Source organism: Oryctolagus cuniculus, chromosome 4 (genome assembly GCF_964237555.1).
Source record: "Oryctolagus cuniculus chromosome 4, mOryCun1.1, whole genome shotgun sequence".
In the NCBI taxonomy this organism is placed as follows: Eukaryota; Metazoa; Chordata; class Mammalia; order Lagomorpha; family Leporidae; genus Oryctolagus; species Oryctolagus cuniculus.
In genome coordinates this window covers 2,373,711-2,391,767 of record NC_091435.1, presented here as the reverse complement: position 1 = coordinate 2,391,767, position 18,057 = coordinate 2,373,711, and the positions used below count along the sequence as shown (strand labels likewise).

At 66.4% G+C, this 18,057-nt stretch overlaps 1 protein-coding gene and 1 long non-coding RNA gene across 2 annotated transcripts; both read left to right on the top strand.

Annotated features, from left to right (window-relative positions):
- Window positions 1-541: 541 nt before the first annotated feature.
- LOC138849466 (uncharacterized) lies at window positions 542-2,663 on the top strand. Its single transcript, XR_011388312.1, has 2 exons — window positions 542-2,268; window positions 2,442-2,663. It is a non-coding gene; the product is annotated as an uncharacterized lncRNA (long non-coding RNA).
- A 3,282-nt stretch (window positions 2,664-5,945) lies between these two features.
- Window positions 5,946-17,770, top strand: RRP1 (ribosomal RNA processing 1). Its single transcript, XM_070073115.1, has 13 exons — window positions 5,946-6,158; window positions 6,521-6,603; window positions 6,930-6,987; window positions 9,317-9,402; window positions 10,542-10,603; window positions 12,521-12,650; window positions 12,726-12,790; window positions 12,919-13,169; window positions 15,128-15,207; window positions 15,604-15,701; window positions 15,869-15,888; window positions 16,353-16,475; window positions 17,122-17,770. The coding sequence occupies exons 1-13, from the start codon at window positions 6,026-6,028 to the stop codon at window positions 17,397-17,399; spliced, it is 1,467 nt and encodes a 488-aa protein (XP_069929216.1). The 5' UTR covers window positions 5,946-6,025; the 3' UTR covers window positions 17,400-17,770.
- The last annotated feature ends 287 nt before the right edge of the window (window positions 17,771-18,057 follow it).

Here is an 18,057-nt window from a genome sequence, read left to right as displayed (position 1 = left end):
GGAGACCCAGGAGGCACTGGGGGCTCTGGGGGGGGGAGACCCAGGAGGCACTGGGGGCTCTGGGGGGGGGAGACCCAGGAGGCACTGTAGGCTCGGGGTGGGGGGGAGACCCAGGAGGCACTGGGGGCTCTGGGGGGGGGAGACCCAGGAGGCACTGGGGGCTCTGGTGGGGGGAGACCCAGGAGGCACTGGGGGCTCGGGGGGGGGAGACCCAGGAGGCACTGGGGGCTCTGGGGGGGGAGACCCAGGAGGCACTGGGGGCTCTGGGGGGGGGAGACCCAGGAGGCACTGGGGGCTCTGGTGGGGGGAGACCCAGGAGGCACTGGGGGCTCTGGGGGGGGAGACCCAGGAGGCACTGGGGGCTCTGGGGGGGGGAGACCCAGGAGGCACTGGGGGCTCTGGTGGGGGGAGACCCAGGAGGCACTGGGGGCTCTGGGGGGGGAGACCCAGGAGGCACTGGGGAGTGCTGGGGGGGACCCAGGAGGCACTGGGGGGTGCTGGTGGGGGAGACCCAGGGGGGCTCTGGGGGGTGGAGGGATTCACAGAGTCGGGGTGAGCAGAGGGAGAGCACAGGTGGGCAGGGCTGGGAGGCCCTTGCGGTGGGCAGATGGTAGGGTGCAGGTGTAGTGAGTCTGGAGAGAGCCCTCAGGGGCAGCCCCCTCTGTCCTGCACCCCCAGCCCTCCCAGCTGCCCCTCTGTCCTGCACCCCCGGCCCTCCCAGCTGCCCCTCTGTCCTGCACCTGGGGCACGTGGCCCCGGCCCTCCCAGCTGCCCCCTGTCCTGCACCTGGGGCACGTGGCCCCGGCCCTCCCAGCTGCCCCCTCTGTCCTGCACCCCCGGCCCTCCCAGCTGCCCCTCTGTCCTGCACCTGGGACACGTGGCCCCGGCCCTCCCAGCTGCCCTCTCTGCCCCCCCTCCTGGGTGAGTTTCGGGGTTCCCCCGGGGCCAAAGCACCACCCCATCCTGACCCCCTCCGCCCAGCCAGTGCTGAAGGTGTCTGTCTCCTGCCACACGCCGGTCAATAAAGCGGAGCTTCCAGACTGCAGCCGTGGCTTTCGGGAAGAGAGGGTGGTCTGTCTTGGAGTTCTGTGTGTTTGTGAGAAGTGCTGCTGTTGTGGGGAAGTCTCGGCCGTGTCAGCGAGAAGGTGACGCGGCGGTCACGATGCTGTGACCGAGCTGTTTTCAAAAATCCCGTGAGTGGAAAATGAAGAACCGACTCATCAGGGCTTCCCTGAGGCCACGAGACAGTGGGAATCCCCTCCCCGTTTCTCCTTTCCCACTTTGTAAAAAGGATTTATTTATTTGAAAGGCAGAGTAAGAGAGAGAGAGAGAGAGGGAGAGAGAGAGAGAGGTCTTCCGTCCACTGGCTCACTCCCCAGATGGCCACAACAGCCAGGGCTGGGCCAGGCTGAAGCCAGGAGCTCATCCGGGTCTCCCAGGTGGGCGCAGGGGCCCGAGCACTTGGGCCACCCTCCCCTGCCTCCCCAGGCACAGTAGCAGGGATCGGAAGCGGCCACGCCTTAACCTGCTGTCCCACCACAGCGGCCTGTGGTCATTTCCCACGGCAGGGAATGGAAAGAGTGGACCGTGCGGGAGACACACTCCTGGAGTGAGTGAGTTTGCAGGAAGTGGGCGGTTGGAACTGGAGCTGCCCCGTGGAGGCAGCAGGCAGGGGAGGCCAGGCCAGGGCGCCGTCGGAGCCAGGATGGACGCCCGGGTGCTGGCCTCGTGTGCCTCAGCCTGCAGCCCCGGGTTCAGGAGTCGGATGCTGACCACACCAACCACGGGCCTTTCTGAGCCGGGTGCCCTGGGCTCCGTGCAGGCTCACTGCCTGGGACACAGGACGCACACCTGCCAGGCACGGGCGACCGGCCAGGGCTTTCCACGCCTCTGAGCTTCCACTGCAAGCTCCTTGGCTCGTCCATATAAGGTCAAAAGCGAGAGCGGCCCGGCCTTCTGCAGGGGTGGCTGACCTCAGCCAGCGCACCCCCACACAGGCTCACCTGCTCGCCGAACGAATGGCCAGCGTCAGCACTCTTGTGCAAGATGGGAGTTGTCGGCACCGGCACCCGCGCTGTCACCACGGCAGCGGGTCTCACCCCTGACTCACAGGAGGGCGCGGCGGCCCAGGCGGGACGGAGCGGGACCGCACACGTAACTCAGACGCGCGCGAGCTTAAAACTTCTGGTTATTTCCAGAATTTTCCATGTCATATTTTCAGACCCAGACAGACGCCGGGCCACGGAAACCTTGACAGTGAGCCCTTGTGTAAGGGGGACCCCTGTGCCTGCCTTGCAGGGTGTTTTAAGGTTTGGGGAAGCTGGGTGTGGGGTGTGGGGTCCTGGGCGTGCGGTGGGTGCTGGTGTGGGGCAGGGACTGCCCGCAACACCAACATCCATTATGAGCACCGGCTAAAGCCCGGCCGCTCACTTCCCATCCAGCTCCCTGCTGTGGCCTGGGAAAGCAGTGGAAGATGGCCCGAGTCCTGGGCGCCTGCACCCGCGTGATAGACATGGAGGAAGCTCCTGGCTTCGGATTGGCGCAGCTCCGGCCATCGTAGCCATCTGGGGAGTGAACCAGCGGATGGAAGACCTCTCTCTTTCTCCCTCGCCTTCTCTTTCTGTGTAACTCTTTCAAATAAACAAATAAATCTTTAAAAAGAAGCAGCAGCCAAGGCTTAGGAAACCACCCGGGACCTGCTCTGCCTTCTGGCCAACAGCGGAAGCCGGCCCTCCCAGGACAGGACGTGGGCCCACCCGGCAGTGGAGGGAGATGAGCAGTGTTGCTGCGTGTTACTGGTGCAATAATTATGCACCCTTCCAAGACCTAGTGAGCCTTTTTCAGAGTGTGTATCTTTTATTTATTTTCATCTACTTGAAAGGGGGAGGGAGGGAGGGAGGGAGGGAGATGGATTGATCTTCTATCCACTGGTTCATTCCTCAAACACCTGCAATAGCCGGGGCTGGGCTAGGCCAAAGCCAGGAGCCAGGAGCTTCATCCAGGTCTCTCATGCGGGTGCAGGGGCCAAGCACCTGGGCCATCCTCCACTGCTGTCCCGGTGCACCGGCAGGGAGCTGGGTGGGGCATGAGCAGCCAGGACACACAGCAGGTGCTCGAGGCGTCTCCCTGCCCCGAGACTGATGTTAACACTTACAGGAGGCTCCAAACAGAAGCTCTGAAAGCTTCCTAAACGAGGAAAATTGTGTCTATTACTGTGAACGGTGTTAAGATTATTAATAGAGCATGCTATTTTTAGTTACGCCGGCCGTGCGGCAGTTCTCTAATCGGTCGCCGGCACATAGCCGCTGCACGACCCTGTCATTTGGAAGTGAGCGTCGGCGCGCTCCATGCCAGAAATCCTCGCTGCGTCTGTCGACTCCACGGCTCCCCGGGCGGCGCTGGCACGGTTAGGGTGCCGGGATGCCTGCCTGCCACAGCAGGGCGCCTCGGGTGGAGCCCACGTGCTTCTGATCGGCTCCTGCTGCTGCACACCGAGCACCCGGCCCTGCCACCCGCGGGGGAGACCACACAGGCTCCCGGCTCCTGGCTTCAGAGGCATTTGGTGGTGAACTAGAGGGTGGAAGATCTCTCTCTATGCCTCTCTCTCTCTCTCTCTCTCTCTCTCTCTCTGTTGCTCGGCCTTTCAAATAAATAAAAAATAAACTTGTAAAAAAGTAGATGCACCTTTTTTTTTTTTTTTAAAGAGCCTTATTGGTGCACAGCCACGCTCATTCCTTTATCTTCCTGCCCGGCCAGGTTTGTGCAGCGCTGGACTGGGTGGCTCTCCCTCGAGAGGCCGGCTTTGCAGGCTGCAGCAGGGCTGGCCTGGGCATGTGGGCTCCGGGAAGCCCCCGTGGCCCGAGGAGAGCATCTTGCTCTGAGCCCCTGCTTCCTCCCGGGAGCCTGGCACCTTGCCGTGTGCCAGGAGACGCAACACAGACCAGGCCCCGAGCCTGGGCAGCCTCTCCTGTGAGTCCCCCAGCTCCCTGCTGGGGAGTTGGGGTGCCCTGTGCGACCCCATGGGCAGGGGTCTCAGGCAAGGCCGCGGCCCACGCACGTTTCCCTTCGCACACTTGGCTGTGTCACCCCCTGAAGTGACGCATCCCGTGAGGGTGCCTGTGAGCCCGGCCGACTGTCACAGCCGGGGTCCCGTCCACTCGGCCCTCAGCGACGGCAGGAAAAATCCCGAGATGTCCTAAATGTAGTTACAGGCCGGAACAGAAGCTGTGTGGCTAACAGCCTCAGGCAGGGGCCAGAACCTTCCTAACTGTACTTTTTTTTATTTTTATTTATTTATTTTTTTGACAAGCAGAGTGGACAGTGAGAGAGAGAGACAGAGAGAAAGGTCTTCCTTTGCCGTTGGTTCACCCTCCAATGGCCGCCGTGGCCGGCGAACTGCACTGATCCGATGGCAAGAGCCAGGTGCTTCTCCTGGTCTCCCATGGGGTGCAGGGCCCAAGCACCTGGGCCATCCTCCACTGCACTCCCTGGCCACAGCAGAGAGCTGGCCTGGAAGAGGGGCAACCGGGACAGAATCCGGCGCCCCGACCGGGACTAGAACCCGGTGTGCCAGCGCCGCAAGGCGGAGGATTAGCCTAGTGAGCCGCGGCGCTGGCCCTAACTGTACTTTTTAAAGAAAGATTTGTTTGGAAGGGAGAGAGAGGGAGAGGAGAGGAGAGGAGAGGAGAGGAGAGGAGAGGAGAGGAGAGGAGAGGAGAGGAGAGGAGAGGAGAGGAGAGGAGAGGAGAGGAGAGGAGAGGAGAGGAGAGGAGAGGAGAGGAGAGGAGAGGAGAGGAGAGGAGAGGAGAGGAGAGGAGAGGAGAGGAGAGGAGAGGAGAGGAGAGGAGAGGAGAGGAGAGGAGAGGAGAGGAGAGGAGAGGAGAGGAGAGGAGAGGAGAGGAGAGGAGAGGAGAGGAGAGGAGAGGAGAGGAGAGGAGAGGAGAGGAGAGGAGAGGAGAGGAGAGGAGAGGAGAGGAGAGGAGAGGAGAGGAGAGGAGAGGAGAGGAGAGGAGAGGAGAGGAGAGGAGAGGAGAGGAGAGGAGAGGAGAGGAGAGGAGAGGAGAGGAGAGGAGAGGAGAGGAGAGGAGAGGAGAGGAGAGGAGAGGAGAGGAGAGGAGAGGAGAGGAGAGGAGAGGAGAGGAGAGGAGAGGAGAGGAGAGGAGAGGAGAGGAGAGGAGAGGAGAGGAGAGGAGAGGAGAGGAGAGGAGAGGAGAGGAGAGGAGAGGAGAGGAGAGGAGAGGAGAGGAGAGGAGAGGAGAGGAGAGGAGAGGAGAGGGCGCGTCCATTCTCTGGTTCCTCCCCAAATGACCGCTATAGTCACAGCGGGGCCAGGCTGAAGCCGGGAGCCGGGAGCTCCTCCAGGTCTCCCGTGTGGGCGCAGGGGCCCAGCACCTGGGCCGTCACCGCTGCCTTCCCAGGCGCGCGAGCAGGGAGCTGGGGAGCAAGTGGCGCAGCGGACAGGAGCGGCGCCCATGCGGGGCGCGGGCGCCACAGCGCAGCACCTGAACTACAAGTCACGCTGGACTGAAGCCCCAGGCCCGCTGCAGGTGCCGGGGCCCGAGCCAGCCCCGCACCCTGGCCGCGGGCGGCACCTGCACCTGCTCCACAGCGCCGGGGCACAGGAGCCCTCGCAGAGGCGGTCTGGTGAGCCCAGCCAGAGCACACCGGAGCCGCGCCGCGGGGATGCGCAAAAGGACACTTCGGAGGCCGCGCCCCTCGCCCGCCCGTCGCCCTCCCGGAGAGCGATGCCGGCCAGCCTTGCGCCGTCCTGCGCGAGCCCCGCTCGTGAGCCGCAGCGTCCACGACGAGCTCGGCTCGCCGCTCGGGAAGCCCCCTACCCAGCCCCGCGCAGCCCCGGCGCAGCCCCCGCGCCTGGCCTCGGGACCGCCGCAGGCTGCAGTTGCACCGCCCGGCCACCGCGCGGCGCTGGCGAGAGCTCGGGCGGCGTCGCGGCTGTGACGTCACGAGCGCGCCGGGCGACGGGGACCTGGCGGCGTGGGCTGAGGCGCGGGGTCCCGGCTTCGCCATGGTGTCGCGCGTGCAGCTCCCGCCCGAGATCCACCTGGCGCAGCGCCTGGCGGGGAACGAGCAGGTCACCCGGGACCGGGCGGTGAGGAAGCTCCGGAAGTACATCGTCGCCCGGACTCAGCCGGCCGCAGGTCGGGGTGCGGGCCGGGCCGGGGAGCTGCGTGGGGAGGCCGAGGGGCGGGCCGGGCCGGGGAGCTGCGTGGGGCGGCCGAGGGGCGGGCCGGGGCCGGGGAGCTGCGTGGGGCCCCGGGGTGGGGCTGCCGGGGGGCGGGCCGGGGCCGGGGAGCTGCGTGGGGAAGCCGAGGGGCGGGCCGGGGCCGGGGAGCTGCGTGGGGAAGCCGAGGGGCGGGCCGGGGCCGGGGAGCTGCGTGGGGCCCCGGGGTGGGGCGGCCGGGGGAGGGGGGCCGGACTCCTTCCCGGGTGCCTGGACAGCGAGCAGGACGGGGGTGGGACCCGGCCGGCCTTGCGCCCGCGCCTGACTGTGTGGCTGCAGGTGGCTTCACGCACGACGAGCTGCTGAAGGTGTGGAAGGGGCTGTTCTACTGCATGTGGATGCAGGACAAGCCGCTGCGCCAGGTGAGGGGCGTGGCCGGGCGCCGGTGAGGGCGTGGCCGGGGCGGTGAGGGCGTGGCCTGGCCGGGGCGCCGGTGAGGGGCGTGGCCGGGGCGCCAGTGAGGAGGCTGCTGGGGCGGGTGGCCGCTGCGCCAGGTGAGGGGCGTGGCCGGGCGCCGGTGAGGGGCGGGTGAGGGGCGTGGCCGGGGCGGGTGGCCAGACGCGTGGTTCCCGGTGGCCGCTCCGCTCCTGGGGGGCGCACACCAGGCTGCTGCTGGGGGGGGGGGGGTGCGCGTGCTGTGGCTGCGCATGCGCAGTGCTCCCGGGACTGACGCGCTGTCCCCGCACAGGAGGAACTGGGGAGGACCATTTCCCAGCTCGTGCACGCCTTCCAGACGGCCGAGGCGCGTGAGTATGCCCCGTGCCCTCGGTCCCGTGGGTGGGGGCCCCGTGGCGGCCGTGCTTGCTTACCCAGGACACGCGTGGGCTCAGGCCTCAGCCAGGAGTTGGTGCGCCGTGCCCATGGCGTGAGGTTCCTGTGGACTGGTGGAGCAAGCACGGAGCACGCCGTGTGCGATTCCGGTGCCTCGTGACGCCTGCTGGGTGTGGGGTCTCAGCCCGGGCGGGGGCGGGCTGCGCGTGCTCCTCTCACGGCCGGGGTGCAGTGTGGGTTGTGAGCTGCCTCGGAGCTGCCGCAGGCCTGGCTGCGTAGCTTCCACGCTCAGCCACCTGGGTGAGGAGCTGGCCCCGCCCTGCCCTGGCCGCGGCTGCCCAGACACAGGAGTGGCCTCTGGCTCCTCGCTTCCCCGGCTCCCTGACGCTGGGGCCCTCTCTCTCTCTCCCTGGGGCTCTCTCTCTCTCTCTCTCTCCCTGGGGCTCTCTCTCTCTCTCTCTCCCTGACCCTGGGGCTCTCTCTCTCTGACCCTGGGGCTCTCTCTCTCTCCCCCTGACCCTGGGGCTCTCTCTCTCTCTCTCTCCCTGACCCCGGGGCTCGCTCTCTCTCTCTCTCTCTCTCTCCCTGACCCTGGGGCTCTCTCTCTCTCTCTCTCCCTGACCCTGGGGCTCTCTCTCTCTGACCCTGGGGCTCTCTCCCACCCTGACCCTGGGGCTCTCTCTCTCTCTCCCTGACCCTGGGGCTCTCTCTCTCTCTCTCTCCCTGACCCTGGGGCTCTCTCTCTCTCCCCCTGACCCTGGGGCTCTCTCTCTCTCCCCCTGACCCTGGGGCTCTCTCTCTCTCTCCCCCTGACCCTGGGGCCCTCTCTCCCCCTGACCCTGGGGCTCTCTCTCTCTCTCTGACCCTGGGGCTCTCTCTCTCTCTCTCCCTGACCCTGGGGCTCTCTCTCTCTCTCTCTCCCCCTGACCCTGGGGCTCTCTCTCTCTCCCCCTGACCCTGGGGCTCTGGCTCTCTCTCTCTCTCCCCCTGACCCTGGGGCTCTCTCTCTCTCCCCCTGACCCTGGGGCTCTCTCTCTCTCTCCCCCTGACCCTGGGGCCCTCTCTCCCCCTGACCCTGGGGCTCTCTCTCTCTCTCTGACCCTGGGGCTCTCTCTCTCTCTCTCCCTGACCCTGGGGCTCTCTCTCTCTCTCTCTCCCCCTGACCCTGGGGCTCTCTCTCTCTCCCCCTGACCCTGGGGCTCTGGCTCTCTCTCTCTCTCTCCCTGACCCTGGGGCTCTCTCTCTCTCTCTGACCCTGGGGCTCTCTCTCTCTCTCTCCCTGACCCTGGGGCCCTCTTTCCCCCTGACCCTGGGGCTCTCTCTCTCTCTCCCCCTGACCCTGGGGCTCTCTCTCTCTCTCTCCCCCTGACCCTGGGGCTCTCTCTCTCTCTCTCCCCCTGACCCTGGGGCCCTCTCTCCCCCTGACCCTGGGGCTCTCTCTCTCTCTCTCTCCCCCTGACCCTGGGGCTCTCTCTCTCTCTCTCCCCCTGACCCTGGGGCTCTCTCTCTCTCCCCCTGACCCTGGGGCTCTCTCTCTCTCTCTCTCCCTGACCCTGGGGCTCTCTCTCTCTCTCTCTCCCTGACGCTGGGGCTCTCTCTCTCTTTCTCCCTGACCCTGGGGCCCTCTCTCCCCCTGACCCTGGGGCTCTCTCTCTCTCTCTCTCTGACCCTGGGGCTCTCTCTCTCTCTCCCCCTGACGCTGGGGCTCTCTCTCTCCCCCTGACGCTGGGGCTCTCTCTCTCCCCCTGACGCTGGGGCTCTCTCTCTCCCCCTGACGCTGGGGCTCTCTCTCTCTCTCTCTCTCTCTCTCCCTGACCCTGGGGCTCTCTCTCTCTCTCTCTCTCTCTCTCTCCCCCTGACCCTGGGGCTCTCTCTCTCCCCCTGACCCTGGGGCTCTCTCTCCCCCTGACGCTGGGGCGCTCTCTCTCTCTCTCTCTCTCTCTCTCTCTCTCCCTCTCTCCCTCCCTCCCTCCCTCCCTGACCCTGGGGCTCCCTCTCTCTCTCTCTCCCTGATGCTGGGGCTCGCTCTCTCTCTCTCTCTCTCTCTCCCTGACCCTGGGGCTCCCTCTCTCTCTCTCTCCCTGATGCTGGGGCTCGCTCTCTCTCTCTCTCTCTCTCTCTCTCTCTCTCCCCCTGACCCTGGGGCTCTCTCTCTCCCCCTGACCCTGGGGCTCTCTCTCTCTCCCCCTGACCCTGGGGCTCTCTCTCCCCCTGACCCTGGGGCGCTCTCTCTCTCTCTCTCTCCCTGACCCCGGGGCTCTCTCTCTCTCTCTCTCCCTGACGCTGGGGCTCTCTCCTCCTCAGAGCACCTGTTCCTGCAGACGTTCTGGCAGACCATGAACCGTGAGTGGCCGGGCATCGACAGGCTGCGCCTGGACAAGTTCTACATGGTACGGCCGCAGCGCAGGCTCAGGAGCCGTCCTGGGCGGAGAGGCCGCAGTGGGGTCCCTGGGAGCGGGCCCAGGCGCTGCCTGGGGTTCTGTGACGCCCCTGTCTCCGGGTTATCGAGTGTGCGGTGAATTCTGTCCTCAGGACGCCCCCTCCCCCACTTCCTGTGCTGCAGTGGGAAGTCCCGGGGAAGCCTTGGCGACTCTGCCCCCGAGACACAGCAGGGGAGCTGGCGCCCGTGGGAGCCCCGTCTGCCTGGGCGTGGGGGCACTTCCTCTGTTTTCCTCCTCCCCACGGTGTCCACAGAGGTTACTGCTGGGCCCGGACAGACCTGGGCTTCCCTCCTGTTGCCCTTGTCACGAAGGCAGTGGCCGCTGTGGCGTTGGTGCCGGCCCCAGGTGAAGGTGTTGCCGTGGCCCGGTGGGGACCCTGAATGGGGACTGGGGCCTCGTGGGGACAGATCGTGGTCTGCCTGTGGCTCCACTGCCAGCTCCCTGGGGCGGGATTCCACACGCAGTGTGTCCTGTCTCAGCCTGCGGCCCAGCCTGCCTGGTGAGGAGAGATGGGCGCAGAGGCGAAGGGCGTGCGTGGGCGCAGAGGCGATGGGTGTGCGTGGGTGATGGGTGTGCGTGGGTGCAGAGGCGATGGGTGTGCGTGGGTGATGGGTGTGCGTGGGCGCAGAGGCGATGGGTGTGCGTGGGTGATGGGTGTGTGTGGGTGATGGGTGTGCGTGGGTGCAGAGGCAACGGGTGTTCTTGGGTGATGGGGCTGCTCCCCAGGGCGTTTCCCTGCCGCCCTGCTCTGAGGGCTGGCCCTGGCTCTGCCTCGGGTGCTGCAGGAGCCCCTGGCCGCCGGGCCACTGGAGAGGCTCCCGGGGTCCTGTGGCCTCCGCCGTTGCGTTTTCCTGGGACTTGGCTCCCCCGGGGTCTCCGCCAGGAGCCCGCCGTCTCTTGCTCCGACACCTGGGCGTCTCATGCTGGGCGGGGGCGTCTCTCCAGGCCCAGGACCTGAGGGCTGGGTGTTGCGTCCACCAGCATGGCTTCTGGCAGCCGCCGCTGGGCCTGCTGTGCCCTGGGCAGGGGATGGGCAGGGCGCGCAGTCTGGGCTGGGCGCCCTCGGACGCTCTCCTCCTCCTGCACAGCTCATGCGGATGGTTCTGAACGAGTCCCTGAAGGCCGTGAAGGCGCGCGCGTGGGAAGAGAGGTGGGTGCCCCCCGCGTCCGGGTGCTGCAGGGCTGTCTTCTGAAAGGTGTTCCTGGGGCCGGCGCCGCGGCTCACTAGGCTAATCTTCCGCCTGCAGCACCGGCACACCGGGTTCTAGTCCCGGTTGCCCCTCTTCCAGGCCAGCTCTCTGCTGTGGCCCGGGAGTGCAGTGGAGGATGGCCCAAGTGCTTGGGCCCTGCACCCCCTGGGAGACCAGGAGAAGCACCTGGCTCCTGCCTTCGGATCAGCGCGGTGCGCCGGCCGCAGCGGCCATTGGAGGGTGAACCAATGGGAAAGGAAGACCTTTCTCTCTGTCTCTCTCACTGTCCACTCTGCCTGTCAAAAAATAAAAAATAAATAAATAAATAAATAAAATTAAAAAAAATGAAAGGTGTTCCTGGGCCTGTTTTGCTCATTTCCAAGGCAGAGACAGTTCTTTGTCGGCTTGTTTGCTCCCCAAATGCCTGTAACAGTTCCAGACGGCACTGTAACTACCTGCCCTGTGCCCTGGGTAATGACAGGTGGCAGGGGTGTCCGTTCCTCACTGCGACGCGGCCCTGTGCTCCCGGGAACGCTGCCCTGGCCGCGAGTCCTGCGCAGCGCTGTCAGCCCCGGGCCCCCTCCCGAGGCAGGCTTTCCCGAGCACCCTCGCTTCGTGAGCTGTCCCTTGGTCTTGAAGCCAACTGTTTTTCTTTGTTTGTTTTTTGTTTAAGAAAAGGCATTTTATTTTTGTTTTTAAGATTTTTTAAAAATTTATTTGAGAGGCAGAGTGGTCATCCATCTGCTGGTTCACTCCCCAAATGGCCACAATGGCTGGAGCTGGGCCATTCCAAAGCCGGGAGCCAGGAGCTTTGTCCAGGTCACCCACGTGGGTGCAGGGGCCCAAGGACTTGGGCCATCTTCTGCTTTCCCAGGCACATTAGTAGGGAGCTGGATTGGAAGTGGAGCGGGACTTGAACTGGCGCCCACATGAGATGCCGGCACTGAGGCGTGGCTTCACCCACTGCACCACAGCACCCCCCCCGCCTTTTTTTTCAGGAGGGAGAGGGTGTGGGGAAGGTTATATTTGGAATTACTTTGTTTTGAAAGCACAGGTTGAGGGGCTGGTGCTGTGGTGTTTCTGTCCTTGGGTTCCTACGCTGGACAGTGAGGCCAGCAGGGTCTTCCCCCTTCCGGGAGGTGGTGTCCCATGTCCCCTGTCTCGGGCTGATTTGATGTCGCTGTGGTTGCTTTCCCTGGCTTGTTGTCACGGAAGCACTGCCATCCGCGGTGTGCCCAGTGGCTGAGGCAGACCCTCCCGGGCTGCCTGTGCCCCGCACCCCTCAGTCCTGCATGGCAGCTGGCTCTCGCCTCGGATTCCTTCTCTTGACGTTGCTCCTGGTCTGCTCTCCGTCTCGTCTCCGTCTCCTGAGCTCCGTGGAGCCCCCTTCCTCCCTGTAACTGGTGACTCAGACCGTGCTGTGCTGCGGCACCACCTGGGGGGTGACCTTCGGGCTGTGGGCCGTGTTGCCAGCTCCCGGCGTCTCCGTGCGGCCAGAGCTCCGATGCACAGCTCACAGCGTGCGGGGAGCCTGCCGCCCTCGGTCGCCTCCTGGACGCCACCTTCTCTCTGCCTCTGCTCTGTCCCGATGTGGCTTCTGTGTGGTCCCCAGGGTGGCAGAGGAACGCTGGGCAAGGGGACAGTCGCAGTGTCCCCCACTCACGGCTGGGGGCAGAGGGAGGAGTTGCTTGAGTGTAGGCCCACACTGCACGCAGCTGAGACCAGGCTCCGCCACCCGCTGGTGCCGGCTCCTCCGTGCTGGGCCGTGTGGCAGACGTGGCGCAGCAGAGCCCGTCACGCCTGTGTGGCCTGTGACTCGGAGCGAGCACGCCGCCCCCCAGTGCCCACGCGTGGCTGCCACGACCTTGTTCTCTCAGACAGATCAAGCGGCTGCTGGAGCTGCTGACCACTGAGATCCTGCACCCCGACAGCCAGGCCCCCAACGGCGTGAAGAGCCACTTCACTGAGATCTTCCTGGAGGAGCTGGCCAAAGTGGGCGCCCAGGAGGTGAGCAGGCTCAGGTGGGCGGCGGCTGGGCCGGGTGCGCGCCGAGGCTGAGCCGCCTCCTCCCGTGCCCTGCAGCTCACCGCGGACCAGACCCTGCTGTTCGTCGAGCCCTTCTGCGGGATTGCTGCCTCCACCAAGGAGTGAGTGCGCGGCCCTGCTGGGCCCTGGCGCACCCCCCTGACCCCGGGGCGCTGGGGGGCCGTGCGGGGTGGGGCGGGCGCGGGGCTCAGGCCCACCGTGCTGCCTCTGACCCCGCTCCGCCCCTCAGCTCCCTGGTGTTGCATAACATCACTCGTGGCATCTTCGAGACGATTGTGGAGCAGGCCCCGCTTGCCATCGAAGACCTGGAGAACGACCTGGACATGCAGGGGGAGGATGAGGAGGAGGGGGAGGACGAGGAGGAGGAAGACGAGGAGGAGGAAGACGAGGACGAGGAGGACGAGGCGGAGGACGAGGGGGAGGACGAGGACGAGGAGGGCGAGAGCCAGCAGGACCTGCCGTCAGAGCGGCCACCCGCAGGTGAGCAGCTTCCTGCCCCATCCCGTCCTGGCCGGCCTGGGTGGGCCAGCCGCCACCTCTGCTCCCCGTTTCTGCCCTTGCCCCAGAGCGCGGTTGGCAGCACGGCAGCCGGAGACCTGGGAGGCCACGAGGCACGTGTGTCGTGGGGGCCGCCCCTGGACCTGCCACAGCCTGCACTCCCCGCCCCATGCTGCTGACCCACGGCCGCCCCACGCACTGGACGTGCTGCTGCCGTGGGCTGGGGCCTCTGCCACCTGTCTGAGCGGCCCTCACCCTCTGCCCTACCTGTGCCCGCACGGCTCCTCCGCCTCCGTCAGTTTCTGCTTCCGGACGCTGTGTCCCTGCACCGTGAAGACGGGCGCTGGGTGGATCGTGGCCGGCTGCCCCCACGAAGCGTGGGCAGATGAGTGAGCAGAGGGAGCGTCCACTCAGTGGTGGCCCTGCCTGTGGTGCCCTGGCGGGGATGGCGTTTGGCTCTGTTTTCTGTCTTTGTTTTGTTTTAGGCTTATTTTATTTATTCGAAAGAGTTACAGAGAGAGGTAGAGACAGAGAGACGTCTTCCATCTGCTGGTTCACTCCCCTGATGCCGCAACGGCCGGGGCTGTGCCGATCAGGACCCAGGAGCCTCCTTGGGGGTCTCTCACGTGGGTGCAGGGGTCCAAGGGCTTGGACCATCCTGTACTGCCCTCCCAGGCCACAGCAGAGAGCTGGACCAGTAGAGGAGCAGCTGGGACTAGAACCGGTGCCCGTATGGGATGCCGGCACTGCAGGCCAGGGTGTTAACCCGCCGCGCCAAGCACCGGCCCTGTCTTTGTTTTGTGATCTGAGAGGCAGAGCGTGCCCCAGTGTCCTGGATGGCCAGGCTGTGCCAGGCCGAGCCCGGCCTAAGAACTTGATCCAGTTCTCCCACGTGGATGCGCCGGCACCGCTGCCTCCCAGAAGGCTCACTAGTAGGAAGTTTTAATTAGGGGCTGGCTGGAGCTGGCGTTGAACCCAGATATCTCATCTTTTTTTGTTTTAAGATTTATTTATCGGAGGGGCAGAGTTACAGAGAGTGACAGAGGGATCCTCCATCCACTGTTCACTCCCCAAATGGCTGCAGTGGCCAGGACTGGGCCAGGCCAGAGCCAGGAGCTTCCTCCAGGCCTCCCACGTGGGCGCAGGGGCCCAAGGAGTTGGCCATCTTCTACTGCTTTCCCAGGAGCATTAGCAGGCAGCCGAGACTGCCACCAGATGGGATGCAGTGCTGCAGGCTGCGGCTTAACCCATTACACCCAACGCTAGCCCCGAACCCAGACGTTCTGCCCGGAATGTGGGCTTCGTAACCGCTAGGGTGCACAGCCACCCCTGGTCTGCACCCCACGGATGCTGCGGTCACCGCCCACCTCTGCTGGGCGCTCGTGTCCTGCTGGTGAGAGGCCGTGTCCCCCAGCACCTGTGGGCTCTCACCTGACTCCAGGTGCCAGCTCCGTGCCCTTGTGCTTGCCCATTGGTCAGCAGACCCCACAGCACTTCACCTGGCCGTCTCGCAGGCCTCTGCACCGACCCCTGAGGCCCTGCTGACACCGTTCTGGTCACCCCCGACCCTCACACATCACAGCGACCTGCTCAGTCCAGAACCCTGGCTTTTGTAGGCATTGGGTCAGCACTGCAGGCCCAGCCGGCGTGGAGAACCCGCCTGTGGCAGGGCTCGGCTGCCCCTTCGTCACTTTGGAGCTGTGACACCGCCTTTGCTCCCCGAAATGCCCATCCGTGCCTCTCTGCAGGGCCCCCTGGGCACCTCCCTCGTCTGCAGGCCGTGGGGGGCCGGCTCCCCTCCACGAGGCCGCCTGGTGCCCAGAGCCCCCTTCTCAGCAGTGCTGTGCCGTGACCTGGTGTGGGCAGACGCGGCGCCGTGTGGCAGCGTGGGCCTCCTGAGCTGGCCCAGTCTTGGCCTCATGGGGTCCTTCTCATTCTAGGCTCCACCCGCGGGGCTGACCCTGGGGCAGGCCAGGAACCGGCAGGAGACAGCGGGGACAGCGAGGGCCCTGTCCTCCAGGTAGGCGGCCCGGACTGCTGACTGGGGGACCGACCTTCCCAAAGTTTGGCTCTGGAGTCCGGGGCTCTGTGTGTCTGCAGCGGGTGGGGCTGTTGACAGTGGGGCCGATGGCGTGGGCTGGGGGAGGGTGGGCTCTGGGTTCCCCCACACGGTCCTTTCGCCTCAGCCCAGGCGACCCCCCCAGTCCACTGCAGTCGCATCCCGCGAGGCTCTGAGTGGGCGGGGTTTGGATCTCAGCGCGGTCACAGCCCAGCCAGGGGAGCAGCTCGTCCTGAGCCTCAGTGGGCTTGGACAGCGGCGCCCGGGTTTCCCGCTGCGGGCCGCGGGTGGACGTCACAGCCCAGGCTGTGGGGGCGGATGGCCTCAGCGGCACTCCTGTGTCTCTCTCTGGAACAGTTTGACTACGAGGCCGTTGCGAACAGACTGTTTGAGATGGCCAGTCGCGAGAGCACCCCTTCTCTGAACAGGAAGCGGCTCTACAAGGTGGTCCGGAAGTAAGTGTCTCCAGGTGGCTGCAGGTGCCTCTCCCGGCCCCGCCTCTCTGAAGCAGCCTCAAGGTGGAGGGAGGCGTCCCCGGGGGCCGCCCGGGCTCAGGGTGGCCGCTTGCTGGGACGCTGCGGGCTTCCCGGCGCGGCTGTGACGATGGCGTCTGTTCTTTCAGGTTGCAGGACCTGGCCGGAGGTGAGCCCTGGGCCTGGCCCCGAGTGGCCCCTGACTCAGGAGACTTGCTTGGTGTGGGAGTGGACCGAGGGACCCCACACACTCCACTTGGCTGGGTTTCGCAGGTCTCCCAGAGCCCCGAGGTTTGGGAGCCGCGTGGGGAGGGCAGTGGCGCTGCCCGTGTGCTGGGTAGGAGCCCCCAGCGTCGCCTCACCGGGAGTGTGGGCGCCACCCTGACCCCAGCGTTCGCGCGTACTGTCCTGTGGGACCTGTGCTCCAGGCCGTGCCCTGACCGCTGAGCGGGCACCTGGAGCTGCGTCCCCCGTGTGTGTGCTGGGGCTGTGTGCAGCCGTGCGAGCCTTGTGCACACCTGGCGGGCTGGGAACATCACTCTCTCCGTCACGGCGTGAGCCTGAGAGGGCTGGGCCCGCCGCGGCTGTGAGAGCCGCCGCTCCCCCTGGCCCCCTGACCGAGTGCCCCCTCAGGCATCTTCCCCGAGGACGACGTCCCAGAGGAGGCCTACCGGAAGCTTCTGGAAGGGAAGCGGGAGAGGAAGAGGAAGAAGCAGCGGCGGCGTCAGCCCAGGTCCCCGCTGCAGCAGCAGAAAGGTGGGAGGCTGGGGGCGTGAGCCACGGCCCGGGACGTCTGTCGTGAGGCTGCCTGTGCCATGGCCCCGGGGCTCTGGCATCCCCCCCCCACCCCCCGCCGTGTGCACTGCCCTGCCAGACTGTGGGGACTGCTCTCCCTGACCCTCCTCGGCCTGCGCCCTGGGGCTGCCTTGCCTCCCAGCCCTGCGTGGCCACATAGGCGTGGGGGTGTGGGCGCCCTGGACCTGCTGCAGACCGCCCGGGGCTGGGGCGTGCCTGCTTGTGGGTGGGGGTGGGCTGTGCACGTAGTCCAGGGGACAGGTGGCCGCCCCACCCCGTCGGAAGCCCTGCCTTCCATCCTGTCTGCGCCAAGCCAGCACCAGGCCTGGGCACCGGCCTCGGAGGGCGGCTGTTTGGGCGCTGCGCTGCCCTGCCGCTCACACCAGGGCGCCTGATCCCGGCTTTCCCTGACTCCACCCTCCGCACTGGCCTTTTGGAGGCCCGAGCTCCAGGCCAGACTTCCTGGAGTCGTGAGCCGGTGCAGGTGGGCCCGGGAGCCTGCTGTGCACGCTGGCTGGTGCAGGCTGCCCTGGGTGGTGGCTGTGGCTGGTGGCTCCGTGTGGCTGCGCACTCGGAATCGGCTCACACGGCCTTGCTGTTTCCACAGGGAAGGAGGCGGCGGCCTCGGACCCGGACCCGAGCCCCCGAGTTGGGAGGAAGAGGAGCAGGAGGAAGGGCAGGGGGGCCGAGCCCACGGTGCGCAGAGGAGGGCGGCCCGGCAGAGTCGGGGGCGCTACGTCCCGAGAGCAGCCCTCGGGCCCCCGTCAGGGAGGGGCGCACAAGAGAAGGCGGCGGCCCCGGCAGGCGGCCGGTGCCGGAGCTCAGGTGGCCAGTGTGCAGGAGCCGAAGAAGAAGAAGAAACGGACGCTGGCGAGCGGGGAGTGAGGCCGGGACGGGCGGCGGTGCCGGCTGCCAGCTCCGCGTAGACTGGCGCCTGCCCGGAGCGGGGCCGCCGATGGGCCTGGACTTCCGGGGCTTGTCGGGCAGGCAGGGGTGGAGTGAGAGCAGGCAGGGCTGTGGTGGCCACGGGCAGCCCTGGGCCACGGGCTGTGTGGTCGTTGGCGGAGCGGAGTTGCTGCCTGTGTGGACATGGCTGACTGCTGTGTGGGAGCGCGCAGAGCGACGCCCGGCGCTGTGAGACCCGTGGTCAGCCCGTGCCGGCGGCCCACGCCCTGCAGTACAGGGCACGGCGTCCTGACCGCGAGCCCGAGTCCCCCGCCCACTCAGTCTTTGGAAAATAAGCTTTACAGCGCGCAGTCCTGTGCCGTCCTGCTCACCTGCGAGAGCCGAGGGTTCGGGGGTTGTGTGGGGCGTGCAGCCACACGGTGTTCCGGTCCAGAACATTCTCGATCTCAGGGAGGCAGCCCTTGATCAGGGCAGGGACAGGTTCCCATGCACCGGGAGTTTACCGGAGCCGCTGGGCAGCGGAGGTGTCGGCAGCGGTGCTCCCGGGGGGGCAGCAGCTCGGGTTGTGGGGCTGTGGGGCGTCCGCTCCGTGTGCTGCCTGGGGCTGCCTGTGTCCCCGGTGGGTCTGCTGCTCGCC